This window comes from Gopherus evgoodei, chromosome 5, assembly GCF_007399415.2.
Source record: "Gopherus evgoodei ecotype Sinaloan lineage chromosome 5, rGopEvg1_v1.p, whole genome shotgun sequence".
Lineage (NCBI taxonomy): Eukaryota > Metazoa > Chordata > Testudines > Testudinidae > Gopherus > Gopherus evgoodei.
Genome location: NC_044326.1, coordinates 24,782,146 through 24,808,643, shown reverse-complemented (window position 1 = coordinate 24,808,643; position 26,498 = coordinate 24,782,146). Strand labels below are relative to the sequence as shown.

Genomic DNA, 26,498 nt, shown 5'->3' with positions numbered 1-26,498 from the left:
TGGAGAGTTACTCTTCAGTTAGCAGTGATAATAATGTACTCAGAATTACAAATGTGGTTCAGAAATTGGCAAGAAAGTCAGAAATGGAAGACATTGAACGAAAAGATGGGTGAGAAAAATGCTTTCCTGAATGTGGACTTGTCATCACAGCCCAACCCTACCTATTCATGTCTGTTAGAGAGGGGAAGTGAGAACTGTAACTCTGAATAACTGTGGCATCTTGCCCCAACCCCCAAAATAAATCATTATAAAATCTGCCGGCTTATAAATAGACAAATCTGTTCTGTTTCCCACTGTACCAAATAAATTATCAATTTAAATCCTTAGGTTTCTTCTGTTCATGAAGCAAGGTGTACAGATGGTAGAAATTCTGGAGCAAAACCAAATGGCTTCAGGAAGAAAATATACTCCAGTGATAGCTCCAGCTCTGAAGAGACAGCTTCAGAAGGTGGAAGTGAATGGGCTGATCCTTGTGAGGAGGAGCTTTTTTCTCGAACTCACCTATAAAACTCCAGAATACAACAAATGATTTAAAAGTAACATGAGATGGAAAACTGTCCTTCCTGAGGGTCTGTAGCTCTAAAACAACAACTTGAGTTTCCTCTTCAGTTAACGGATTCAGATATGTATTTATCTTTCTCTTCTTGCTTATTTTATAGTTAGGGACATCTGTCCTGTTGAATATTTTACTTTCTCCAAACTGTTAAATTCTTGGCTATTTGAACTAGACTAGATTGTGTTGTCAAATCAAGAATGGATGTGCATGTGCTTGTCTTAGTGGTACCACTGCTTTTTTGCATCTTAACTGCAGTTATTATTGTTCGTAACTGTAGCCCTACCACTATTACTATCTTATTAGCATTGCAGTGTCTACAACTACTTCTGCTGTTCAGACTTTAGCTTTTGGCACATTTAGGATTTGTTCTTTGAGAACTGGGAGATAAATACTAAACACTGTAATCTATCAGTGCCTTTCTGAATGCAGGAGAAAAGCATGAATGACTTGTCCAGTCTTCATTCAGTAAATCTCATAACTTTGAAGTAGGAACAACAGGGTTGTGCTTTAGAGACTTACAGAAACTGTGTTTTCTATCCTATGATTTTCCCCTCCCTCCCCCCATCCTGCAAACCAACACTGAAAATGCTATGGTTTGTAGTCTTCTTGCTAACTGGAGAAGCCAAGGATTTTTGTAGGTATGGAGGCAATGTGGGTTTTCTTCTCTTCCTTTTTTTTTTTTTGTCCTTTTTAGTGACTTGCCATTATAAGGTAGAAGTATTTAAAAAAAACACCAAACCCCTCCCCACCCCCAAACCACTGGGGTTATGTGGGTATTGTTGTAAACTTTGTAACAAGTAATAAGGATTTTGTCTTGTTGCAAATGATTGCATTAGTGTAACCTGCAAATGCATCCTATATTGAATTTGAGCCTGATGACTAAAACTATCTAAAATGCTCAGAATGTTCAGTGTTTTATATGCAAAAGGTCAGTGCTTCACTTGAAAGAAATCCTGTGGCTGCTGCAGTTAGCTGCTGTTGTGGCTGTAATTTAGTAAATCTCGTAGTTCATTTTGTGTTCCTGAGAGAATGTTAGGGGCAAGTTATGTGTGTGGTGGGTGGGAGGGCGGGGAGGGCGGGAAGCGATGACTTACAACATACATGTGTGATTGCAGTAGTGATTGTTGCTTTATGTGACTTGCTTTTAAATTTTATTTTGTTAACCTAGAAAGTCAATACATCATCAAGTTGCATCTGTACAAGACTATCAGCTCCTTGTGCTTTTTAACACATTATGCAAAATTTATAAGACAGGAGGAGCAATATTTGCAAAACTAAACATCCTAAGTTTTTACCAACTATGTTTTTAAAAAAAACTAATCTATACAATAGCAGCATGTCTATAACAGCAGGAAGTGCAGACAGTCTAGTACTGACTTGAAAAAGCTTAACCGTTAATTTTGACAGGCAATAAAAACTCCTAAGAATTATAGCTGTTCGAAATGTGTTCTGAACTGGCTTTGAAATATGTTCTGTGGCAGGGAAGTGAATTGAATAATTGGGTTTTGTTGCCTTTTCTTAATTGATAGTACAAAAATTAAGATCTGTGGTTATAAAGCCATGGAAGGCTGTATGTATCCTTTTTGTTGAAACCCTTACTTAATTGGCTTTGTTTGTTCTTACCAGGAAAAATTTTCTGATCCTGCTATTAAACTACATTATCTTAGGGTTTATAGTCATACAACAAATCTTTTGACACTTTAAATTTTTTAAAAATTTTTATTTATTTGCAGATTTTTGATAGGTTTTTATGTATTTTACTTTCTTCTGGAGCTTCCTTAAGAGGTTGTGTAGCACCTGCACTGAAAACTATCTGTAAACGTAAAAGTAAAAATGAACATAACATGTAAATTCCTCGAATCACTACAAGGAAGAATGGATTTGAGCTTCATTCTCGAATAAAAAATGACCAAACGGACATATTTCAAACACAATCTTTAGCTCAGTTTATTTTGGATAGAGCTGCTTTTTTAGTAAGAAAGGGCTCAAAAACAACAAAGGTGTTGACTTTAGTTACATTGTGGTGTAATATTCCAGCACCTTCGGGGGAAAATAAAATGGTATATAAATGAGCTTGGGCAATAACAAATTGTCTGTACTTGTTTTCATAGTTTAATGGCTAAAGCTCTGAAGCTTTCAGTGAGAGAGTTGAGGTGTGGTTTTTAGTTTTTCTGTATGGATAGAGACACAAAAAAGCATTAAAGGTTGGCAAACGCTGAACTGCACTGTGGTATGAAGCGCATTGCATATCCATAGCACTGAAATATCAGTTTTCCATTCCTGGGCTGAAATTTGTTTCTACTGTTTTTTGCTTCAAGTGGTTGTATTTGTTCTGATTTCATGTACACCAGAGTAACTGATTTTGTTTTCTTGTGGGGTTACTTAACACCGAATAAAAATATAAAAGGACAGTCGGATGGCCTGTGTGTATTCTTTTTGCTTTAGTTAAGATATATAATTCTCATTCAAATTTGAACATACAACACTTAGTAATTAAATATTTTGAGGTAGAGGATACAGAGTGCCGATATCTAACATGACTCTTTCCATTGCTATATGTCTTTCTGCTCTTCCCTTGTGTTTTAGTCTAATTGAGACAAATATGCACTGCATGTGTCATTGAAATCTTTGGACCCTTGAACTTCTCTTAGGAAAAAAAACATTTGAGAAGAGGTGAGCACACATCAGAATTCCTGCCTAATTACTATTGTAGAAAACTTCATACCCTTAGATTTAAAAGACTCAGAAACCTGTTATTGAGAGAAGATACTGGATCACTACAAAGAGAATTAATAAGAATAATCAACTGGGGAACACTAATCTAACCTCTCTGATCAGTGAGATTGAGAGAGAATTTTTTGCATAGCATTCTTCCCCCAACCTAAACTCAGCCATTCAGACTCAGAATAGATTTGATTTGTAGAACTACTGTGAATATGATTCTTGCTTTTTGAAAACCACTAATCTTAACCAAGTGCCTGAAAGTGAAGTAGAAACTTCTCTTTTGTATCATCTTGAACTGCATAGCTAGGATTTTTTTTTAAATTGATATCTGAAGTCTCTATATATCCATAGTTAGACACGTAAGCTAAATGGCTTCATTTTCACTGATTTCAGTAGGAAATCTTCTGTAGATGATAGGTATTATATGCCCTAAATTCTAACAGCAGCTCTAACACACACAGCATAATGAAAAGTGTAACTTGGCCCTCCACACAGAATGAGTCTGACTTTCATGAACTAGACCAGTGGTGCCCAACCTTTTTGTGGCCAGTAGCACATTCATGTTTTCAGAAGAGTATGGTGAGTGTCAACAATTACTCACATACAGGGCAGGCTCCAGGCACCACATGCTACAGGGCAGCATTCTGTCCATTCTGCAGTCGGAGTGGTTTGGGGTTTTTTTTGTTTTGTTATTGTGTTTTGGGCTTTTTTGGCACCAGTTCTGGGCAGTGCAGAGAGGATCCGGAAGGACAGAACACTGGCACCCGCAGCCTGCAGCTCCGGAGTTCTCTGTCCCCAGCAGGCATGGTGCCGCGGCTTCTCTCCCCTGCTGGGCACTAGGTGGGCGCACATAAATGCCCTGGCAGGCGCCATGGTGCCCACAGGCACCACAGTGGGGACCCCTGGACTAGACAGTATGGAAATAGTACAAAAATACACAGGTATGTGACACACATCTGTACAAAATTTCATAGACAAAAGTATTTAATTGATGGTACCTGTTTTGCAGAGTTCCAGTGTCTTGGTCATTTTTCTCAATTGCCTAAATCCATAGAGATGAAAACAATTGTAACTCTGTTCTTAAATTTCATTTCTTGGAAGGATGATTGTGGTATAATCTGTGGAGGCCACAAAATCAACAGGTTGAGTATTGGAAATACATATACTTCAGAGAGAGAGTTCCAAACAATTTCCACAGATTTATCTGTATGAAGGTCCACTAAAGTCAATGTCCAGGATATAGCTAAATCCTTGCACACATCTAGCAACATTTACCTCTAATTTCAAAGGTTGCAATAATTTCCAAATTGAAATTCTAATCCTAATAATTTCAGACATTAACTGTTTTAGAAAAATAGTTCATTTTCTTTTTGTGGTGATAGAGTTTTGTTAAACGGATTAAACTGGTCAACCAGGCCTTTTGAGCATGATATTTGAATGGTTACTACAGATTTCTCAAACTTCCTCTTCCAGTATGTGATACAAGCAACACCTCTATTTTGCATGGACAGCAAGTTCTATTAGTCATTTTAGTGCCGAGTCAGGTCCATCTGGTTATAATTGACTTTAATGTGCACTCCCATCAGCTGTAATAGTCTTTAGCTGCAAAGAAGACTTTTTTCAGTAAACAACTGTGCTGATGCTTAACTATTAGTTGCTCTTAAGAATTGTGTGGAATTCCTTCTTCCCTTTAGAAATGTCAGAGAAATTGTTCTCAGTATAATCTTTATACCAAATGCCTTTGTCAACAGGAAAGGGTTTTTGGAAAGTACCTTCTGATCCACGGGACCAAATCAGTACAAGCAGTACTGTACTGTACACAGTACAAGCAGTGATCCTTAAAAGCCAAGTCCAGTGAATGAGTTTGACCATTGCTCCATTCCCTCCAGCTTTTGGATGTCTTTAGCTTGTTTACTTTTGTCTCAACCTTTCCAGACTAGTGTACCCCCTTCAGGAGTCTGATTTGTCTTGCATACCCCAAGTTTCACCTCACTTGCTTACAAAATCAGACAAAATACAGAAGTGTCACAACACACTACTACTACTACTGAAAAATTGCTTACTTTCTCATTTTTACCATGTAATAAAATTAATCAACTGGGGGACTAGACTCGATTACCTCTTGAGGTCCCTTCCAGTCCTAGAATCTATGAATATAAATATTGTACTTCCATTTGGGTGTATGGTATATAGAGCAATATAAACAAGTAATCGTATGAAATTTTAATTTGTACAGACTTTGCTAGTGCTTTTCATGTACCCTGTGATTAAACTAGACAAATGTCTAGAAGAATTGATGTAATCCCAGGAAGACATCTGTGTGTCCCTTTAGTATAATTCATAATTTGTATGTGAGACACCTTTCGCTGAAAATTTCAAAACTGCTTTACAAAGAGTGTAAGGATGTTATCTCGGCCTATTGAGCAGGAGGGTAATTCTAAGGCACTTGCCAGTTGGGCATCCCACTTGCTGGGTAAACAAAGAGCTAGGAATGCTCAGCTCTTTCATTTGCTGGAAAGCTAGCTAGGGAGCGGCTCACCCTCCTGACTGTCCTCCCCACAGCCTACTTTGTTTCCTCTCATTGGTGAGGTCACTGGCAAAGCTCATCCCAATTTAGCACAAGTTGTAGAGGCAGAAGTAATTGATGTTGCATCGCTTCCTGCTCTTCTCTGCAGAGGGCGCTGTGTGCATTGGAGACTGAATACAGTTCATTCTCCCTTCAACCCTTCCGTGATAAAGGAAGGAGGAAAAAGACTGCAAAAGGAACCTCAGAGACTCCAGGGAAAGGGTGGGCAGAGAGACCCACAGTAGTAGTAGAGAGCCTATCCCACCTATGAAATAAGTACACCTCTACCCCGATATAATGCAACCCGATGTAAGGCGGGTTTGCATACAAGGCGGTAAAGCTCTGACACGCTGCTCTGAGCAGTGTGCTAAGGGTGCCGGTCCAGGCTGGGGCTGAAGGGTTCGATAAGTGGCAGAAGGTCTCGGGGGCGGTCGGGGCTCTCCCCCCTCCCCAGGTCTGGGGGGCAGGAGCTGTGGAGGGGCACTTTTGAGGGCCCCACACTCCTAGAGTGGCCTGGCAGATTAGCGGGGGGCCATGAGCCTCCCGCTCTACTTCCTTCCGGTCCTAGCCGTGTCGCTTGGGGAAAGGGAGCCCCTCCGCATTCACTAGCAGCAGCGGAAGCGGAGCAGCCCGGTCCCAGCCCGCTCCACTCCGCCAGCTCCCAGCTGCGGTGCTCCGCTTCCCACCGCACGTGAGTACGGGGCAAGGGTCCTTTCCCCAACCTCTCCGCACTCGGCCGTGGCGGGAAGCGGAGCGACGTCGCCCCAGCCACGTCGCTGGGGGGTAGCTGGAGAAAGGTCCTGCACTCACCTGCCCGGCGGGAACTGGAGCGCCATGGCGGGGAGCTGGCGGAGTGGAGCTGGCTGGGGCTGGGCTGCTCCGCTTCCCGCCGCCTCTGAGTGCCGGGAGCAGTGATTTCCCTACACCTCCCCTGAATTTCCCCAACAGCCCCCTTCGTTTTGTGAGCTAGTTACATACCAATTCAGTGACTGTTTGGAAATCTGAATTTAAACTGAAACATTAATACACACTTTAAAAGCTTATACAGTATATGATAAAATATGTGTATCTAAAAAAGTATAATAGATTTGAAAAGTGTGAACATAGACTAGCTTCCTTGCTTCCTTATGCAGCTGTTGTTTTTTATGATGACAGTGCATTCATTTCAGTGATTTTGGCCAACCTAATAATTTCAAATGATGATTTGTAAGCAAAGTCTAAATGAGCTCTCCCTGACAGCTAGTGATGAGCTGGGGCTGCGGGGAAAGGCTTCAGGGCCAGATCATATTTACATTCACACCTAATCTACCTAGGTATCTAGTAAACAGAGCTGTGTTGTCCAAGTGATAGATTTTGCCTGGGTTGGGTTACAAACCACTTGAACGTGGGGGGAATGGGGGATGAAATGTTGTTCTTGTTGTATGAGTAAAGGGCAGCAGAACTGTACTTAGCCTGTGATGATTTGAAGGTATCAAGAGAGAGGGTGGGGACTTGTCCCTCCCCACTGTTTAAAGACAGAGCTGATTAGGCTCCATAGATAGTCTTTTGTTCTGTTAAATGACCATTGCAGCTGAAATCACTGACAATCAGGTCTAAGTGCTTAGTCCTGTTGTGGGGACAGTGTTTTTGTGTAAGAGACAGCCCAGACTGCACTAGCAGCGAGCGAGGTTCCCACACTGAGAGTTCAGCTGAAATCACTGAGAGCTGGGTGGAACCTCAAGAGACCAACTCACAGAGGTCACAGTGGCAGGTGGCAGCAGAAGGTGACTGCGCAGGGCCATTGGCAACAGAGCGGTGGAGTGAACGGTGGCACAACGAACAAATGTGGCCAGAGCGAACAATGAGCAGCTGGAGGAACAAGCAAGGTGCCTTCTTGTCCCCCACCTGGAAGGTGTACTAACGTGAAAGCACCTCTGAATTCTGAGTCTCCACTGACCAAGGACAACACCGGTGAGTGGAGTGCAATGGAGGGAAAAGTGAGGGGCATGTTAAATAAACATTTGTTTGTTGGACTATATTTTAGTGACTTTGCTCCAGAATGCTAGATTTGTGACTGGGAATGGAAACTTATATAAATATGTTTCCTAGTAGGCCAAGATTTTTAAAATGCATTATTTGCCAAGGTTGTTATCTCACATTGTTGCTATCTTGAAAGGTCATTATGTTGGGGAGTTTCTGTACTAAACATTTTTATTATTATAATTAATTTTTACATAAGAATGGTCATACTGGGTCAGACCAATGGTCCATATAGCCCAGTACCCTGTCTTACAACAGTGGTCAAGGCGAGGTGCTTCAGAGGGAATGAACAGAACAGGTAATCCTCAAGTGACCATCCCCTTTTGCCCATTCTCAGCTTCTGGCAAACAGGCTAGGGACACTCAGAGCATGGTGTTGCATCCCTCCCCATCCTGGCTAATAGCCACAGATGGACCTGTTCTCCAGGAATTTATCTAGTTCTTTTTATAATCCTGTTATAGTTTTGGTCTTCACAGTATCCCCTGGCAAAGAATTCCCTGGGTTGACTTTATATTGTGTGAAGAAGTACTTCCTTTTGTTTTTTTAAAACCTGCTGCCTATTAATTTCATTGGGTGACTGCTAGTTCTTGTGTTATGTGAAGGATTAAATAAAATTTCCTTATTCGCTTTCTTTGCACCAGTCAAGATTTTGTAGACCTCTATCATAACCCCATTAGTCATCTCTTTTCTAAACTGAAAATTCCCAGTCACTTTAATCTCTCCTCCTGTTTCATACCTCTGATCGTTTTAGTTGCTCATCTCTGTACCTTTTCCAATTCCAATGTATATTTTTTAGGATGAGTGACCAGATCTGCACACACTATTCAAGGTGTGCACGTACCATGGATTTATATAGAGGCAATATGATATTTTCTGTTTTATTATATATCCCTTTCTTAGTGATTCCCAACATTGTTTGCTTTTGTGGCTGCTGCTGCACATTGAGTGGATGTTTTCAGAGAACTATCCACAATGACTCCAAGATCTCTTTCATAAGTTTTAACAGCTAATTCAGATGCCATCATTTTGTATGTATAGTTGAGATTGTTTTTCAGTGTGCATTACTTTGCATTTATCAACATTGAAATCATCTGCATTTTGTTGCCCAGTCACCCAGTTTTGTAAGATCCCTTCGTAGCTCTTCACAGTCTGCCTGGGACTTAACTATCTTGAATAGTTTTGTATCATCTGCAAATTTTGCCACCTCACTGTTTACCCATTTTTCCAGATCATTTATGAGTATGTTGAACAGCAATAGTCTCAGTACCGACCCCTCAAGGATACCACTATCTATCTCTCTCCATTCTGATAACTGATAATTTATTCCTACCCTTTGTTTCCCATCATTTAACCAGTTACTGATCCATGAGAGGACTTTCCTCTTACCCCATGATGGCTTACTTTTCAAAAGTCAATTTAAATTAAATACTTTTTTTAAAAAATGTATACTTTTTTAGAAATCTAGACCTGTTACGTGTTTTGGTGTAACTTGCATTATTCTTATGTTAAATTTGCATAATCCTAACAAAACATTTACTTTATTCATATCTCTTTTATATATCTCATTGGTCCTGACACCCCCCCCTGTAAATTCGAACACCCCCCCTAATTTCAATTCCTCCACTGGCGGGGAGGTTGGGGAAAGGACGCCCTCTGCACTCACCTGCGATGGGAAGCGGCGCGACACGGCCCCAGCCCGCTCCCCTCTGTCACTTCCCAGCTCCACTTCCCACCTGCTAGCTTTTAGTGTTTGAACCTGAGACCATTAACTAGCATGTGGATTACTGAAAGATCAGACTTCTATTGATAAGACATCTATTACAACATGTTTACAGGTAAAAAGAAAATATGACTTGAGATATTTAAGTTTATTGATGAAACAAAAATCATGACGTTTGGGAGGATAGAAGATAGAATAAGAATAAATTAGAATGCTGTTAGGTTGTAATTCTTAGGACCCCAGGAAATGGCTGCAGCAATGCAAGGTAAATGTGAAGGATATAAAACATAAAGGCTAATGGATATTTTAACTTACATTCACATGAGATGGTAATTGCTGGTGCCCTGCTGTTGGCTTAGAAGGTCATATGAACCTACAAACCAAATACTTAATCCTGCAAACCTTCCTGAGGCAAAAATTCCATTGACTTTGAAAGGAGTTTGCATTAGTATGTACTGTAGAATTGGTCCTTTAAATAGAGCAGTGTTGAATTGGGTAACTAATGCTGCACACGTGGGGCAAAAAGACATTTTTAAGGAGTATAATAAAGCATATAAATATTGCCCTACCATACAAACTCGCATGCAAATAGCTCTTATTCAAGACACTACTAATATTAGTATTGTTTGTAGATAGGTTTTGGATGCTCTGTCCTAGTATCAGTGATGGGGAAAAAAGTATGCATATAAATTATAAACGAGATTCTGATCCACAGTTTGAGAACCATTAAGCTAGGAGATGATATAACAGCAGATACAATTTATTTAGTGATTTGCTGATTTCTTCTAAGTTGCACTATTGGGTTACCCTCTTACAGAAGCTTTATTTCCCAGAATACCTTTCTGGGAGTGGCCCTTTAAATTTGGCAGAGCAACGGCACAGCATGACTGCAGCCCTAAACTTGGTATTTTAGAACTAGGGGTTGTCTACACGGCTGTTTTCAGTGCTGCAACTTTCTGGCTATGGGGTGTGAAAAAACATGCCCCTCATGGAGGTGATTTTTTTAGAGTGCTGGAAAAGCTCTGGACCCTGATCACACAAGGCTCATTAAAGTGCTGCCACAGCAGCGCTTCAGCGTTGCCAGTGTAGACTAGCCCAGTAACTTCTGTTTGTATTTGTCTCTTTCTTAGCTGGTAAGTATCTGCCATGTTTCACCTTTTTAGTGATGAGGAGATGGCACATTTCCACAGGGACTAATAGCACAAAACTATTTTTCGTCATGAAACTTTATCCATTTGGATTCTGTTTAGTAATACAAAAGTATAGTAATAAAAGTACGCATACAGCATTGACATGTAAATCACGGGTTCTCAAACTGGGAGTCAGGACCCCACAGGGGGTCGTAAGCTGTCAGCCTCCACCTCAAACCCCGCTTTGCCTTCAGCATTTATAATGGTGTTAAATATATTTAAAAGTGTTTTTAATTTGGGGAGGGGGCGCTCAAGAGGCATGCTGTGTGCAAGGGGTCACCAGTACAAATGTTTGAGAACCACTGGTATAAAAGCTATCCTATTTGCAAATGAGGGGAACCACAACAGACAGTGTTTGCCACTGACATTCAAAAGTCAACATTTTCTAACAAATTACCTCTTAATAAAATCAGATGTCATGGATGATAAAAAAAAAAAAAAAAAGAAAAAAGTAGGTTCTTTGATCAGGACAATAATTTTGTAAGATCTCAGAGGCAGGGAGTAAAATGTTCTGTTTTTATACTGTGCCTAGCCCAATGGCATCCTGGTCCATGACTGGGTTCCTTAGGTGTTATTGCAGTATAAACAGTAAAAAAATAATAATACTGTTGCAGCTACATAAGAGAAGTTTTGTTTCCTGAAGAGGAAGAAATGATGGAGGGGCAGAGATGGAAAAAACCTGTTACAGTAAGTCATCCAGGTTGAGATTTTCAAAGAGCATAAGGGAGTTGGGTGCCTCTGTTCAAATTGGAGTTAAATGCCTAATCACCTTAGCTGTGTTGAAAATCCCAACCCTCATCCATACTCTGCTAGTACAGGATTGTTCTGTTGCTTTCCTTAGTCTAATTACAAGTATTTCCAGGGACTGGACTTCAATCTTTCTCTTGGGAGACTATTTCAAAGTCTTATAGATCTCATTGTCAGGACTTTTCCTCTATTATTAAACCTAATTTGTAGGAGACTGTCCAGTAAATTAAATAACTACGAACCAAAATTTACTGTACTAGATTTTTCCAGCTGAACAATTCATCCCCTCGCTTCAAAACCGAACAAGCAAAGTTGTAAACGCATTGATGTATACACAACAAGGAGTTAGTCACAGTCAGTGCACTGAAACGGATATTCCTCTTAACTCTTATGCAGAGCATAAGGAGGTTTATAATGATCCAAAACATCATTTCACTTTTATTTTCTCTTAATGTAACTAAAGTAATACATGATGTTCTGTAAAGATGATGTTGTGGTTCAGAGGGAAAATTCTGTGGTTAGAAAGAGTGAGAGGAACATTTCACAGAGTTTACAGATCATGATTCTTTTCTCATTTTAAGATTTACATGCAGTGTACTGTAAACACATCTCAAGACAAAACTGTAATTCAGATTTGTTAAATGGCTGTAAGAATACTGCATACCTAATATCCTAACCCAAAGTGTCAGTTCGGAAAATCAGTGAAAACAAAATCTAAAAAATTATCAATACAATGTAATGAAATAAACAAATAACGTCCCTGACATCTCAGTTTCCTGCTCTCTCATCTTGGAAAGGATCTGAAATTCTGATCTCACACCAAGGTAAACCATGGGTAATGGCAATAGAAGTCAATGGAATTACTCAAATTAAAATTTACATATGGCCTGGTCTACAGACAGTTTTTGTACCAATTTAAGTATTTTGGTTAGGAGTGGTTTTAATTACCAAAATACTTATATTGGCACAAGCCCTAGTGTGAATACAGTTGTATCAGTATATAGGTGTTTATATCGATACAGCTTCTTCTACATTTATCAGAATAAACTATAGTGGTATAAACACAGCAATACTGGTATAGCTGCATCCATACAAGGGTTTTTTACAGCTTTAACTATACTAGTTTCAAACTAATATAATTGAAGTTGTATAAAAACTGTGTGTTGACCAGTCCTAAGTAAGTGTGTGACCCTACAACTGGTCTAAGGACAGTTCTACACTACAGTGGGGATTGACACTCAGATCGATCCACCAGCAGTTGATATAGTGGGTCTAGTAAAGACGCACCAAATCGACTTCAGATCGCTCTCCAGTCGACCCCTGTATTCTACCTGTGATGAGAAGAGTAAGGTAAGTCGATGGAAGATTTTCTCCCTTCGACCCCTGAGGTGTAGACCCCATGGTAACTCAACTTAAGGTACGTTGACTCCAGCTATGTTGACTCCAGCTAAGTTGTGCAGAGTAGATTGACTTACCGCGATAGTGTAGACATAGCCTTAGATCTGAATAAAGGACTGCTGCTAGAAATACAGTCAAACTGTGGTGCCTTCTTTCCCACACACAGGCTATGTCTACGCTACTGTGGTAAGTTGACCTATGCTACACCTCTCCAGCTACGTGAATAATGACAAATGTTTTGCCAATGAAGTGTCGGTGTAGACAAACCCTAATCAACAGATAACAGAACAGACAGACCTGATCACTGGTTTGGCAGTTGATTGATTGCACATGAGACTTAGGGTTTGCCGATGGATGAAAAGTGCCAGTGTGAACAGCGCTTTGCTCCTGCCAACAAAGCCGCTGCCGCTTGCGGGGTGTGTGTGGCTTTTAATGGCATGGCGGCACAGCCATGTCACTAAAAGCCTCGCAGTGTAGTGATGTAATTACATTGATGACAGCATGGAGAAAGGAAGGAAATGTTAGGGGTCTGATCCTGCGATATGCTAAGAGCTATACCTACATTGCTGTCAACGTGGAGACAGGTGGATAGCATCTTGCACATGGTCCTCAAAATGTATAGGGGTGAAGAGATGGAAATCAAAAGAGGAGAGAGGGTAGAGATGGAAGAAGCAGAGGTAAAAAAGAGAGAGGTGACAGGAAGAAAAGGAAAGTATGTAATGTGAGAACCAACAGTTCTTATCATTCCAGAGGTTCCTCTTCTGGCATTACAGATGAGACTAGATTTCCAAAAGATCTTAGTTCCCATTTAGGGACCAAAATACCACCCAGGTAAGATTTTCAAAGGCACTATGAACCCAATGGGCTGAGCTCCTTTGCAAATCTGGTCCTTAACACTTCTGTTATCAAGTCACTTAAACTCTCCCCCTTAGCTTTCCCATCTACACCTAAAACATAAGTCAACCTAGCTACACTGCTCAGGGCTATGAAAAATTTCATGCCCTGTGCAATGTAGTTAGGTTGACCTAACCTTCACCATAGGGTCAGCTAGGGCAATAGGCGCGTTCTTCCGTAAACCTAGCTACTGCCTTTTGAAGGGGTGGATTAAAATTTTTTAACGCTAATACATAGGTTGAAAAAAGAGTGCCTGTACATTTGGGTATAGTGCTTAGATCATCCACAGATACAAAGTTTGGTTTTAAATTCATATGATGCAGAGTACATAATCAGCAATAACCCAAATTTAGGTGATCCTACAGCAACTGAAAACCCCTCCTGTGGCTGTAGCAAGTGTCTATGCAACAGCAGGGCTGCAGCTCACTGGGGGTGGTGAGGGAAGACGATTCAATTTCCAACTTTTTGTGAGAAGACTTTATAAGCTCCTCCCATCCACCCCCCAAAAAAAACCTTGAGCTTATTTTACACCAAACTAAAGCCTCTCCCTCCATTCTAGGTTTCCAGAGTGGGTGGGGTTTTTGGTGCCCCTCGCTTTGGGCTTATGTCACAGGCTGTGCCCGCGTTGGGGCTGCCAGGTAGGGCGCCCGCTGTCCCCGTTTGAACTTGGCGTTTGCTCTCAGCTGTGCGGGTTTCCTGACAAAGACCCGCAGAGACGGTCGCGTTCCTCGCCTCAGAGTTGCCCGGCGTCTCCCTGCGTCACCGCAGGCCCCTTCCTCCCTTGCAGCGGGACAGCCACAGCAACCCACGCCGATCTATGCTCTCGGCCGCTCCACTAGTCTCCCCTTGCTCGGGGCCCTCCAGCCCCCGCCCTCCCCGGAGAATTCAAGATGGCGGTGGGCGGAGCTGCTCAGAACAGGTACTGAACCCGGCCGCGGGGATCGGCTAGCTCCGCCCCCTCCCTCGCCTGGTTAAACGCTTCGCCCGTCGGTCGCTCTCTCGGCGCTCATTGGCTTCTGTCGCTGGCGGGCGGGGCTAGTGAGCTGCTGGAAAGGGAACAGCCACAACAGAGGCGAGAGGAATAGCGTCAGCGGCGGGGGAGGAGACGCGTGTAGGGAACAGCAGATCGAGAGTGTCCCAGCGGCGGAGGGGGAGCGGCGCGAAGGCGGAACAGCTGCAGAGGGGGGAGGGGCCCTGTTAGAACGTGCCTGTTCCCGGAAGAGCCCAGTGGTAGCCACCGAGCAGCGCGAGCGCCCCTGCCTGTTGCCCGGCGGCTGCGTGTGCGGGGATGGGGGGCCTGCTCCCCGCTGGGGGTGGCTCCCTGCCGGCAGGGGCTGAGGCGCCGCGCCCCTGCTGAGCAGCCGAGCTCCCCGGGGCAGGCGGAGAATGGACCAGCCCCCGGCTGCCCCCTAGCTCCGCAGCCGCTGCTGTGGGGAGGGCTGGGCATGGCCCGGCTCGAGGAGACCAATGGGCGCCGGAGCTACCCAGGTAAAGTCCAGCCTGGAAAGTTTTTCTCCTCTGGTGGCGCTCGGGGGCCGGGGTGGCAGGAGAGTGTGGCGCTGCCCGGGGCGGAAGGGGAAACGCGGTGACACCTTTGCTGCTCCCAGCGCGGTAGTGCAGCCCTGGCCTGGCCAGGAGCAGAGGCGAGTCAGGGCTGCTTTACGGCGGCTCTGCGTGAAAGGCCACCGGAATATGCCCCTGCGAAACTCCCCCGGCCTGGTTCGGCAGCATCCCGCCGAGTGCTCGGCGATTTCTCTGCCTGCCTCCACGCCTGGGTGGGTGGGGCTTGGGTTTGTCAGCTGGGCCCCTGAGGAGCCTGCTCGGGTAGCCACTCACTGTCCCCTCCGTGTTCGCTTGAGATTCATACTTCCCAGATTTCAGTGGTAGCCGTGTGAGTCTGTCTCAGCAAAAAAACCGAGGAGTGTTTGTGGCACCTTAGAGACTAACAAGTGTATTTGGGCATAAGCTTTCGTGGGCAGAACCCACTTCATCAGATGTGTGAAGTGAAAAATTCCCATATTTATACCTGCTCCTGTATTTTTCACTTCATACGTCTGAAGTGGTTTCTAGCCCATAAAAGCTTATGCCCACGTGACTTTGTTAGTCTCTAAGGTGCCACAAGGACTCCTCGGTTTTGTTTTCTTGTGTACTTACCAGATTCTCTCAGGCTGCTCGGTGAGGTATCTTCTGGCTCTCCTCAGTTGTTTGTTTTCAGTTAGCAAGGGGGAGGTGGGGGAAGAGAGAGAACTAGTTGATTGATACAGCTGCTCGCAAAAATTTCAGACAACTTTTTTTGGGGGTCAAAAATGGTAAAACAAATAGTGTTATGAAAAATTGTTCAACTTCCTGAATTTTTCATGCAACCTTTTTCAAAAATGTACTTGGGGTTTTTTTGATTTTTTTTTTTTCAGTGGCAAAACTGAAAATAGGGATCCAGTTTGAACCCTGTTGTATGGAAACACTGGTTTTCCACAAGCTCAGTTGGGCTTCAAAGACTCAGTGAAATGATACAGTACTAGAGAGTGCATGGGATATTGTTAAAGTGGTCTCATGACAGAATACTGCCAATTTGACATGGCCTTATATTTGTTTTCAATATTATTGGAAAGAGCTGTACATTATTCTTAAAACAGAGGTTTATTATAACTGTTTCATTTAAATTATTTAACATGAGGGGAAAAAGGGGAAATAGTTTTAAGTAATTTAAAAACCTGTGCTTACTACCCTTTTCTCCAACCCTTAGCTGGACTTGTAAAAGTTCATGGAGTGTTGCTCAATAGCAAGCTGGTTTGTAGGGAAGGGGTTTGGCTGTGGTGGCAGAGATTAAAATGGAAAAAATCTTAAGTAATTTTTAAAACAGTAATTTTCTTCCATTAATGTTTTTGCAGTGATGAATATAAGTTGTCGTCGATACATTCAAGTTAAATGAATTTTTTGTTACTGGCAGTGCTGTGGTATTAACCTGTTTTCCTCCAGGTCTGCTTTTACGTTCTGTTTGCCCAAAATTTCATGCTTTTCATGTATATTGATTTCCTTTTACACAGTTTAAATGTATGCAGAGATAATTTGCAGTAGAGATTTCTAACATTATGTACATGAATCTGACATACTTAGTGAAACACACCACTGCCATTTGCCCAAAGAGTGTTTCTGAAGCTCTTAGAGCAGGGATTGTCAAACTGGGGGGTCGGGACCCCTCGGGGGTCGCAAGGTTATTACCTGGAGGGTCGTGAGCTGTCAGCCTCCACCCCAAACCCCGCTTTGCCTCCAGTATTTATGGTGTTAAATATATGAAAAAGTGTTTTTAATTTATTGGGGGGGGGTCGCACTCAGAGGCTTGCTTTATGAAAGGGGTCACCAGTACAAAAGTTTGAGAACTACTGTCTTAGAGGAAAATATAACATATAACCACTTTGCTGTTCAAAGATTATATTGGTCCTAAAATACAGTAGTCATTTATTTTTCAGACAGGAGTAATGGAGGTGACTATGCAAGATGACCCAAGCTCTATCTAGTTCTTAGAGGCTCCCAAAGCAATATACAAACTTTAATTCTTTGAGTACCACTAGGAAAATATGAACCCTGTTCTGTAAATTAGGGATGCAGGTCAAAACAAGAAAGTTAAGTCATTTTCCCAAAGTTGCAAAGCAAATCTGTGGCAGAGCTAGGACTAGTGAACCCAAAAGACTTGACTGCATGCTTCCTGTTTTAACCAGTAGGCTACTATTTAATGAGATGTTGCATTGCTATAAGAATTGTCTTGTTTAACAGTAAAATTGTTACATTTGCAGTGTATGACATGAGAAAACTAGACTTGTGATGAGATGTAGCCCTAACAGTTTGCCATGCTGATCATAAACTAATTAGGGATAAAGTCAGTATTGGGAGTAGCATTAGCAAGAACCCTTGGAATTGTCAGTATCAATTTCCAGATGCTTTATCTATCAGATCCAGAAAACAAATATCCTTTCACTATATTCAAACAAACAAAAAGCCTGGTCTGGGCACAGGCAATGTGTGTTTGTTTTTTTTAACTGACAATTGGATACTGTCTGTTGCTTTAATTTATATATTGTACAGCAAATATGACATTCTGTAGCTTTCTGCTGTATAAAACATTAAAGAAAATTGTAGTTGTACGTACTTCTGCATTTACAGATTGCATATTTAGAGCAACTCTTCCTGTTATGTTTCCTGCGTAAAGAAAGTTTTAAACCAAGTCAGAACAATTGCGCTGTGCTGTATTGAAACCTATTTTGATTTCTCTAAGAATCAATTTACCATTTGAAAACGGTTCATCAGCCTCTTGAGCTACTGTGTTTTCTTGTTTTCAGCAAGAACACTTATTTGTAAGTATCCTGAGAAGAACCAAATGATAAAACTGCAGTGAAACTGGAGTAACAGGTCACTTTCACTTTGCTGCTGCTTGAGAAAGCACTAAGCAGCAGCAAAGGCAGACATTTGGAGTTATTCATTGGGGAAGAGGGCTTAAACACACAGATTGGGGGACATACTGCAGAGACATCCCTTTATATCAACCAGAAAGTTGAGGGAAGGGTAGAATAGTGAGGGCGTCTCACTGTCTGTGCATTGCTTCAGCCAGGAGGCTTGTGGAGTGGTGAAGTAACAGAAATTTTCCACCGAGGTGGGAGAGGGAATCAGAGAGAAACTGACCAAAATATGGGTGATGTTAGGGGAAGGAGGAGCTTCACGTGTATCAGATGAGCTAGTCAGAATGCTGTGGGGTTTTGTTGTTGTTTGTTGTTGTTAAAGACGGGGAGAGAGAAAATTCAAGGCATAGTATAGTGTCAGTGCTACTCATGGAATCCCAGTGCCTTCCTCACTTCCCAGCAGAATTGGGGGCGAGGGTTGAGTTTTGCCCTGGACAAGGGGACCGTTCATGTTGGTCTGTGGTTAGTAAGGTTTAGTCATTTAGCTTTCAGGTGTCTGATTAAGTTTCTCAGTATAGTGTAGCTGCATGGATGGGTATGGGTTAAAATTTGATTTGTTAATTAAAGGCGAAAATGTGTGTATACATGCTAAGGAGAAACTTAATATATAGGTGAGAAGAGATTAAGAATATAGGGAAGAGAAAAACAGATAATGAAGATCTATTCTAGAAAAGAAGAAAAATTGAAGTGGGACCAGTTTAAAAAAAGGTCAAATTAAAGTCAGTAGGGCTGATCAAAAAAAACTGATAAATACCAACAAAATCAAAATATTGTCTTAAGTTAATCCACAAATGTTACTTAGTGATATCAAGCCATCTTTATAGCTTGTTAAATGCTAGAATACTAGTGAAATTAATCAAATGTATTCAATAAACTTGTCTTTCAGCTATTAAGTTGCTGGTCCTTGTAGTTTTAACATATTAAAATAGAAAGTTGGACATGTTGCAATTAATAGCATACAAACAGTGTGTTAGGGCATGGCTGCACTTGCAGCTGTAGAGTGCTTTGTGCTTTGCACGCAAGTGGCTGCAATGTGCTTTTCAAATAAGGGTGGTGGTGGTGGAGTGTGACAGGGAGTGTGTATGTTGAGGGGGGGAGGAGGAGAGAGTGGGTTTGAGGGGGGCTTGTAAGTTCAGATAGCAGCAAACCTTCCCCTCCCCCTTGCCCCTCTCTCTCTCTCTGACACGCACAGCATTCCACAGTAATGGTTGCTTTGTCTCGGAGCAGATAAGCATGATGGCTGTCAAATGGAGCTTTCAAAGGGCGTATGACAAGACGTTTTGAGACGTTTCTGCAGGCTGATCAGAGCACAGTAATGCAACACTTAATTTACACTGACACTGGGGCACTCCAGCAGGGGCTCATCAAATGTTCTGCTTGCCGAGGTAGAGTATCAGGAGTGCTCTAGCCATGGGGTCAGAGCGCTCTGTGTGCGTTGCCAGTGTGGATGGGGAGTGAGCTAGTGCGCCTTTAATGTGCTGCAACTGGCAAGTGTAGCCAAGCCCCTGTTTGTTTAAATTGCGGAGAATGTGACTGTAGGAGGCAGTGTGGCAATGTGTTTTTTGATCCTATCTACTAGTTTTAGGGTGTGTCCATGTTAGGAAGAAGGTGTGTTAATATGTAGTAACTCAGGTAAAATCTTAGTGAAGGCAAGGCCATATGTAGTTCTCGCACATTAACAGGTCAAGGTAAACACTAGGGAGTGGGATCCTTACTATTATACATTACTAGTGAGTATGTCTAGTGTATAAGCACTAGTGCAGCTGTGGCACTGCAGCTCTGTGGCTTTAGTGTAAACACTTGATACAGCCATGGAAGTGGTTTTCCTATCACTATAGTAAATCCACCCTGTGGAGGTGGCAGCTACGTTAATGGAATAATTTTTCTGTCAACCTAGCAGTGTATACACCAGGGCTTAGATCAGCTTAATATGTCTTAGAGGGATGTAAATTTTTCCCATCCCATAGCCATGTAGCTAGTTGTACCTAAGTTTTAGGTATAGACCAGGCCAGTGTTAAGAAGTTAATACTATGAGTGTCTTGTCTTTACTAGTATTTTTCCTCATGTTGGTTATCTTGAGCTATTTTTTTTTTTAAGGTAGGAATACAGCTTGTTTCCAAGTGAAGACAAAGGCCTTAGTCTTTGGGCTAGTAGGACTAGGCTAATCTTTTCAAGCCCTGACAATACAACAAAATAGCCACAATAAACAAGTCTTGGGAAAAGCACGGGACAAGTTAACTCTCTTGTTAATTACTTGTCAAGTTAATTATTCTTGGTAATATTCACTTTTGTCTCTTTTAACTGACAAATTAGCTTATTAAATATGATGTCCTATAGCAAAAGGAATGGCCAGTTGCTGGATTGGTTGATTTGAATGTGTAAAATTTAGTTGGCTTTTAGAACTTTGGGAATTTTCTTAAAGTAACAACTGTTCTTTTTAAAATGCAACTAAACAAATAATCTCTATAAAAGACAGGAAAAGCCTCAAGTATTGACCTATACTTAAATGATAGCATGTTAAGGGAAATATAAAAGCGGGGTGGACTGGAAAGAAACCAAGCTGATTTGCTTAATAAGTTAAATTTGAGTTGAATGGCATAAATATTTCTTCACACAGTTGATATTTTCCTGGCAGATGTCAAGAAATCAGCAGAAGAATGCAGCTTAAATTTGGGCCAAGGTTTAAATGTTGGGGGGAGGGGGGTAAAGCTTTATAACTGCCCCAAACCAATAAATATTCAATAGACAAAAAACACATTAAGATTGCTTGGTAGTGTGTTGTCCCCATGCAGAACATTGAATTGAGCATGCAACCTTAGCTATGCCCCATTAACACACATTCCTTTACTCTTACTTTAGCAACTGTGAGGTTGGCAAAGGAGCTGAGAAGCTTGTACAACCCATTCACTCTCTCCTACAGGATTCAATCTAATGCTATTAAAAGACAGAAAGTTGTAGGGAGATTGCGTATGCATACCTTTCTGCTGTTCCCTTGGAGCTGGCAGTAACCAGTGGTAATTTATTTGCATATACTCTAGGTGCAGTCAGTATGTTAGGGCATGTCTTCACTGACAACATTAAAGTGCTGCTTCGGCAGTCTTCTCCCCATGCTCTAAAAAAACTCATCTCCACGAGGGGAATAGCTACCAGCACTGAGTACTCTGTCTACACTGACACTTTACAGTGCTGAAACTTTCAGCGCTCATGGCGGTGTTTTTTCGCACCCCTGAGCGAGAAAGTTGCAGCATTGTAAAGTGCTAGTGTAGACAAGTCCTTAGGTGCACCTAAGTTAAGTGGTGGAGGCAGTAGTTAGGTGGCATTGGTAAAGGTGTGTTTGGAGTATGTAGGGGATTGGTAGTGCACTGTCACAGGCAGGGAGTGCCATGCCTCCCTCACCTGAGTTCCCAACCTCTCTTGCCTATCTATTCATCCATCTGGACACGCATTCCTCTTACCCTTGCTGTAGCCCCAGACCCCTCTTCTCCACCCCCAATAGCTTCTCCTCCCAGGAAAGATTCAAATCTCTTTCTGCCGCCCAAACACTTTGATTACACTCCTCCTCCCCCAACTAAATAGCCACCCATACTCTCAAATTGCAGCAATCTCCAGCCACTCTGTTCAAAACTCCTGTTGTCTTAGGTGGGTTAATTTATCCTTAGATATGTTAAAGAAGGGTGAGTTCATGACCACCAATAGGTCTGTGTTTCATCCAGTTATTAGTAGCTCTCAGTTTAACAGTACAAAGCAGCAGAAGGAAATAAGTTTTTTTTGGGAGCCACCTCTGTAACTTGGAAACCTCTAAATCAAATGACCTTAAATTTGTATTAGTTAGGCTGCCCTGTGCCTTTGAGGCACACCAAATTTCAAAGCAATCTGAATAACTATTTGGATTGTAGCACATTTGCAAGAATTGAGATTAAAGCATATAAATTGGCAGGAATGGAAGCCCTCCAGCTGTTTTTCTGTAGTGGTGCCTGTGCAGTGTGTGTATTTAAAAACAAAAACAAAAAAACAAAGCAATTTTTTTTCCTAGTCTCAGATTTGTTCTCTTGAAGACTTAGTGGGTGCCATGTACTAGCTTGGGTAAAACTTGACAGTTTGAGACCATTCTGACCCAGATAACGTAAATAGTTTGATCTTTAGCTCTAGGACAAAACAAAAATCCTGCCTAGAAGCTTTTGAAAAAATGGCTGGGGGAGAGAGGCATATATCTCCGGAACCTATAGATTTCAACTGACTCCAAATTTGGATCACTAAGCCTATTCTGCACCCTCCTGAGGCATATCAAATTTAAAAGAAATCAGTTTGTGTACACTGATTTGAGAGATTGAAAAAGTCCAGTTTATACTGATGTCGTGATGGAACTTAACTAAGTGGTGCTCCTGTGTCACCGTAAAGCTTTCTTGACATCTTAAGATTCCATTGAAAACATCTCTTTTGAAATCCCCATCATGGAAGCACTGAAAGTGAAACCGACAATGCTGAATTGTATACTTCTCTCAGCATGTAAAGTGAAAAAGTAAAGAGTATAAGTAATGACAAGGACATCGTTTTTAAGGAAAAACATGTTCACTTCTAGTAACCTAAGTTGTTATAAACAAAGTGCTTTATGTTGTAACTAACATATGATTCAGTTACCAGTGCTCCTCTACCTCTGTTACTTGGTTTATTCTTTGTGTATGATTTTTCCCTAGGTACTGTGTGACAGCTACGTGATAGTAATTAGTTCTTTAATAATAGACTTTTTGAAGTGTTTAATAAAAACAAACTGTTCTTTCCTTTTACTAGTTACCAGTTGGACCAAGATGACTGATGTAAATGTATCCAACTCCTTAAATGGCTTGAGCTTGATGGGAATTCTGGACACCAAAGTGGGCAACAGTATCCAGAATCTTCAAAACTTGAATTCAAGGGCTCCAAGAGCACTCTCTTTGCCTGAGTATGGACCCAGCCAGCACTCTAGTGCTTTAGAAGATAGCCATAGCCTTAAATCTGTAGATTCTGGTATTCCAATTCTAGAAATAGGGAATCCGGAGCCTGTTCACTGCAGTGTGTTAAATGTGAAGAGAAAACAGTCTGAGTCTGAAATCATGCCTGAGAGAACTTTTCAGAGTGCATGCATGCTGCTTTCTTATGTGCCTCCAAGTTCTTTGGATGCTGAACATGAACACAGTGTACGAAAGTCCTCAACTTTTCCAAGAACTGGATATGACACGGTTAAACTATACAGTCCAACTTCCAAAGCTCTGAACCGAAGTGATGATATCTCTGTCTGTAGTGTGTCTAGTCTCAGCACAGAACTGTCAACAACTTTATCTGTTAGCAATGAGGACATTTTGGACTTCATGGTCACAAGCAGCTCAAGTGCAATAGTGACCCTGGAGACTGATGAAGTGCAGTTTTCAGATGTTACATTGAATTCCACTAAGGAGACCAGTGATCAAAGCCAGCAGGCGTATTGTCAAGAAGCAGATGTGGACAGTAAGTTGAAAATATTGGGACCCTTCTCTAGCTTCTTTGCCAGGTAATTGGATTTTGATATTTAAGAAAAAAGTTAGTGTTCTGACTATGTATTCGGGTCTAGGAGGTGCTTGAGGGGTTTAATGGTAAGGAGTTACATCTTCAGCTAACAATTCTAGTTCCTCTGAGTATCAAGATTAGTGCCATCTTTCTGCTCTGCCTGAGTAGGCCAGAGCTGCGCATGTGTGACACACTGCAGTGGGTAAAATACTGTGGTTGGGATCCGCAGAAGCTTGAACTCTGCACATGAAGTGAATGAAGGTGGAACTCTTCTTTCCAGCTGTGTTTAAAGTGAGGAAGCAAGGTTCCAGGGGAAAGGGCTCTGAACTGGACCCCAGGAGATCTGGATTTTCTTCCTGGCTTTGCCATTGTCTTACTGTATGACCTTGGGTAAGTCACTAAACATCATATGTCTTGGTTTCCCTGTCGGCCAGATTAAGAGGATACTTGCCCACTGTTGTAAAGCACTTGGAAGTCTAGGGATAGAAAATGTTCTAGCAGTGCTAAGTATTTTATTAATGTAAACACATTCCACTTGAAGTCTGCGTAGTTGTCAAACACTTTATTTTGTTTTGACTTAAGGTTATCAGTTCACTGATAAGGTGACAAATGACTAAGGATATGATTTAGTCACGGAGGTCATGGATTTCATGACTTTAATGAACCTCCATGACTTCTTCAGCTTCAGCCCCCCCACCCCCACAGGGCTCAGGCTTCAGTCTCCCACCCCTATAGTTATTTTAGTAGAAGTCATGGTGGGCTTTTGTGAATTTTTGTTTATTGCCTATGACCTGTCCATGACTTTTATTAAAAATAACCATGACAAAATCATAACCTTATGACCAGTGCTCATCTTTGCTATCAAGATTAGGAAACAGTACTGTTGACCACCTCACTCGCTTGTGTCTTCATAATGGGAAAATGCCGAGACCAGAGTTAGAATGTGGAACTTGAGCATTTAATTATTGAAATGGCAACATCTGGGGCAGCACTGAAGCAGTTACATTTCTGAAAGGCTGCCCTGGCTTCCTATATTAAAAGTAACGCATTTAAACTGATGCTTGATAAAAAATAAGTAGAGCTAGTACACAAAAAAATCATGGGCCATCTTAAATTGTTTTGTTTGATGGAACGCATGATTTTTTTTTTTTTTTTTTTTTTTTTTTGTACTAGCTCTACTTGCTTGATAAGAAATATCAGTTTGAATACATTTTTGGAGCAAGTTGTCTAGTATGGTGTAGAATTCAAATCAATTATTGCTTGGTAATTATTTCTGTGTTCTGCAGCTTTAGCTATAAAAAGCCTGTTTTTGCCTATCTGATTATTTCAATGAACAACTTACTCTTTTTTATTTAAACTTCTCTATTTGCCGAAAGAAAAAACTGATGAAACACTGACAGAACAATCATTTCTGTTACTTCTCTGAAAGAGTGCCTTAACCGAGGGGGGGAGGAAACAAAAGCAGTTGATTTAGAACTATTAAACTGACTGCTAAATGACAGCTTAAAGAACAATGTCTTAACAATAAAATAATTTTGAAGTTCCAGTATATTTGAGTACTCCACTATGGGTATGTCTACGCGGGAATGCTTCCGTGGCAGCGCTTTGAAGTGTGAGTGTGGTAGAGAACTCTCCCAGCGCTTCTGGTAATCCACCTCCCTGAGGGGAATAGCTCTGAGCGTGCAGCGTGGCTCCCAGTGCTCAGAGCCTGTCTACACTAATGCTTTAAAGCACTCAAACTTGCTGCGCTCGGGGGCGGGGGTGATTTTTCACCGCCCTGAGCCAGCAAGTTAGGGTGCTATAAAATGTAAGTGTAGACAAGCCCTTACGTTAAAATGATTAAAATCAGCAAGTGAGGAAACCTTGATTTAAATAGTTTTCAATCTTGTTTTGCACTGGTGCTCTGTAGTTTATTTTGCTAAAGAAAGTTTGATTCTCTTTCGTTACAGTACTAACCAAGGTTCTCTCACCATGAAAGAGAAACTGAGTGGGAAAGCTTTCCTTTTTTACTCCTACTCAACTTCTCAAATTGGAATGAACTGGTCTTTGAATTGAACTAGTTGTAAACTGAAATTAAACAAATATTCTCTGTATGTCTGCAGAAGAGACTACTGTTATCACAAGGTGGTTTAGCACTTCACCTGGAACCAGAGTTTGCTGTTTAGCCATCAATTTTTACCAGTTCAATTAACTTTCTTTAAAACTTTGGCAGCAAAAATAAATAGTCAAGCAGTAATTTATATCTTTAAAATATTTTAATAGGCTATAGGAAGTTTTTGCATTAACATAGGTTGTCATAATTTCAAATTCAATTTTAAATAGTTTGTTTTAATAGTTAAATCTGTATTTAATTTACATTTTTAAATCTACCCTCATTGAAAGCAAAACTGACATCTTTGGTATTCCGTAAAAGGGAAATATTTTTCAACAAAGTACCATATCGTGTCTAACAGGTAACTTCTTACACTGAGCGATACCACCAGAGTGCATATGAGACTCAGTTCAGCATAGAAGCAAAGTAATCCATCTGTCTACTGCTCTTATTCCTTCTCTTAACTGGGGGTCACTTTCATATGGCTCAGGCAAGTAGAAACCTTTTGAACTTGTCTGCTTCAGCTGAAAGAGCCCTGAAAACCTTATTTACTGGTTGGGATCTTGCTGTCACTTGCCTCATTAGAAGTTGTCCATATGGCCTTGCCTCTTTCACACAGCA

General features: G+C 41.4%; 2 protein-coding genes across 6 annotated transcripts in view; both read left to right on the top strand.

Annotated features, from left to right (window-relative positions):
- Positions 1-2,967, top strand: part of KIAA0232 (KIAA0232 ortholog) — a 116,545-nt gene extending 113,578 nt beyond the window's left edge. For all 4 annotated transcript variants that reach the window (XM_030565392.1, XM_030565389.1, XM_030565390.1 and 1 more), the window contains one exon: positions 328-2,967. In XM_030565392.1, the coding sequence (XP_030421252.1) occupies positions 328-507 (180 nt within the window). In that variant the 3' untranslated portion in view covers positions 508-2,967. The remainder of the gene's footprint in view (positions 1-327) is intronic.
- A 12,008-nt stretch (positions 2,968-14,975) lies between these two features.
- TBC1D14 (TBC1 domain family member 14) overlaps positions 14,976-26,498 on the top strand; it is a 99,235-nt gene continuing 87,712 nt past the window's right edge. The window contains exons 1-2 of one of the 2 annotated variants that reach the window (XM_030563120.1): positions 14,976-15,302; positions 23,054-23,789. In XM_030563120.1, coding sequence (XP_030418980.1) covers positions 15,260-15,302; positions 23,054-23,789 — 779 coding nt within the window. In that variant the 5' untranslated portion in view covers positions 14,976-15,259. The remainder of the gene's footprint in view (positions 15,303-23,053; positions 23,790-26,498) is intronic. The other variant, XM_030563118.1, reaches the window with a different exon arrangement.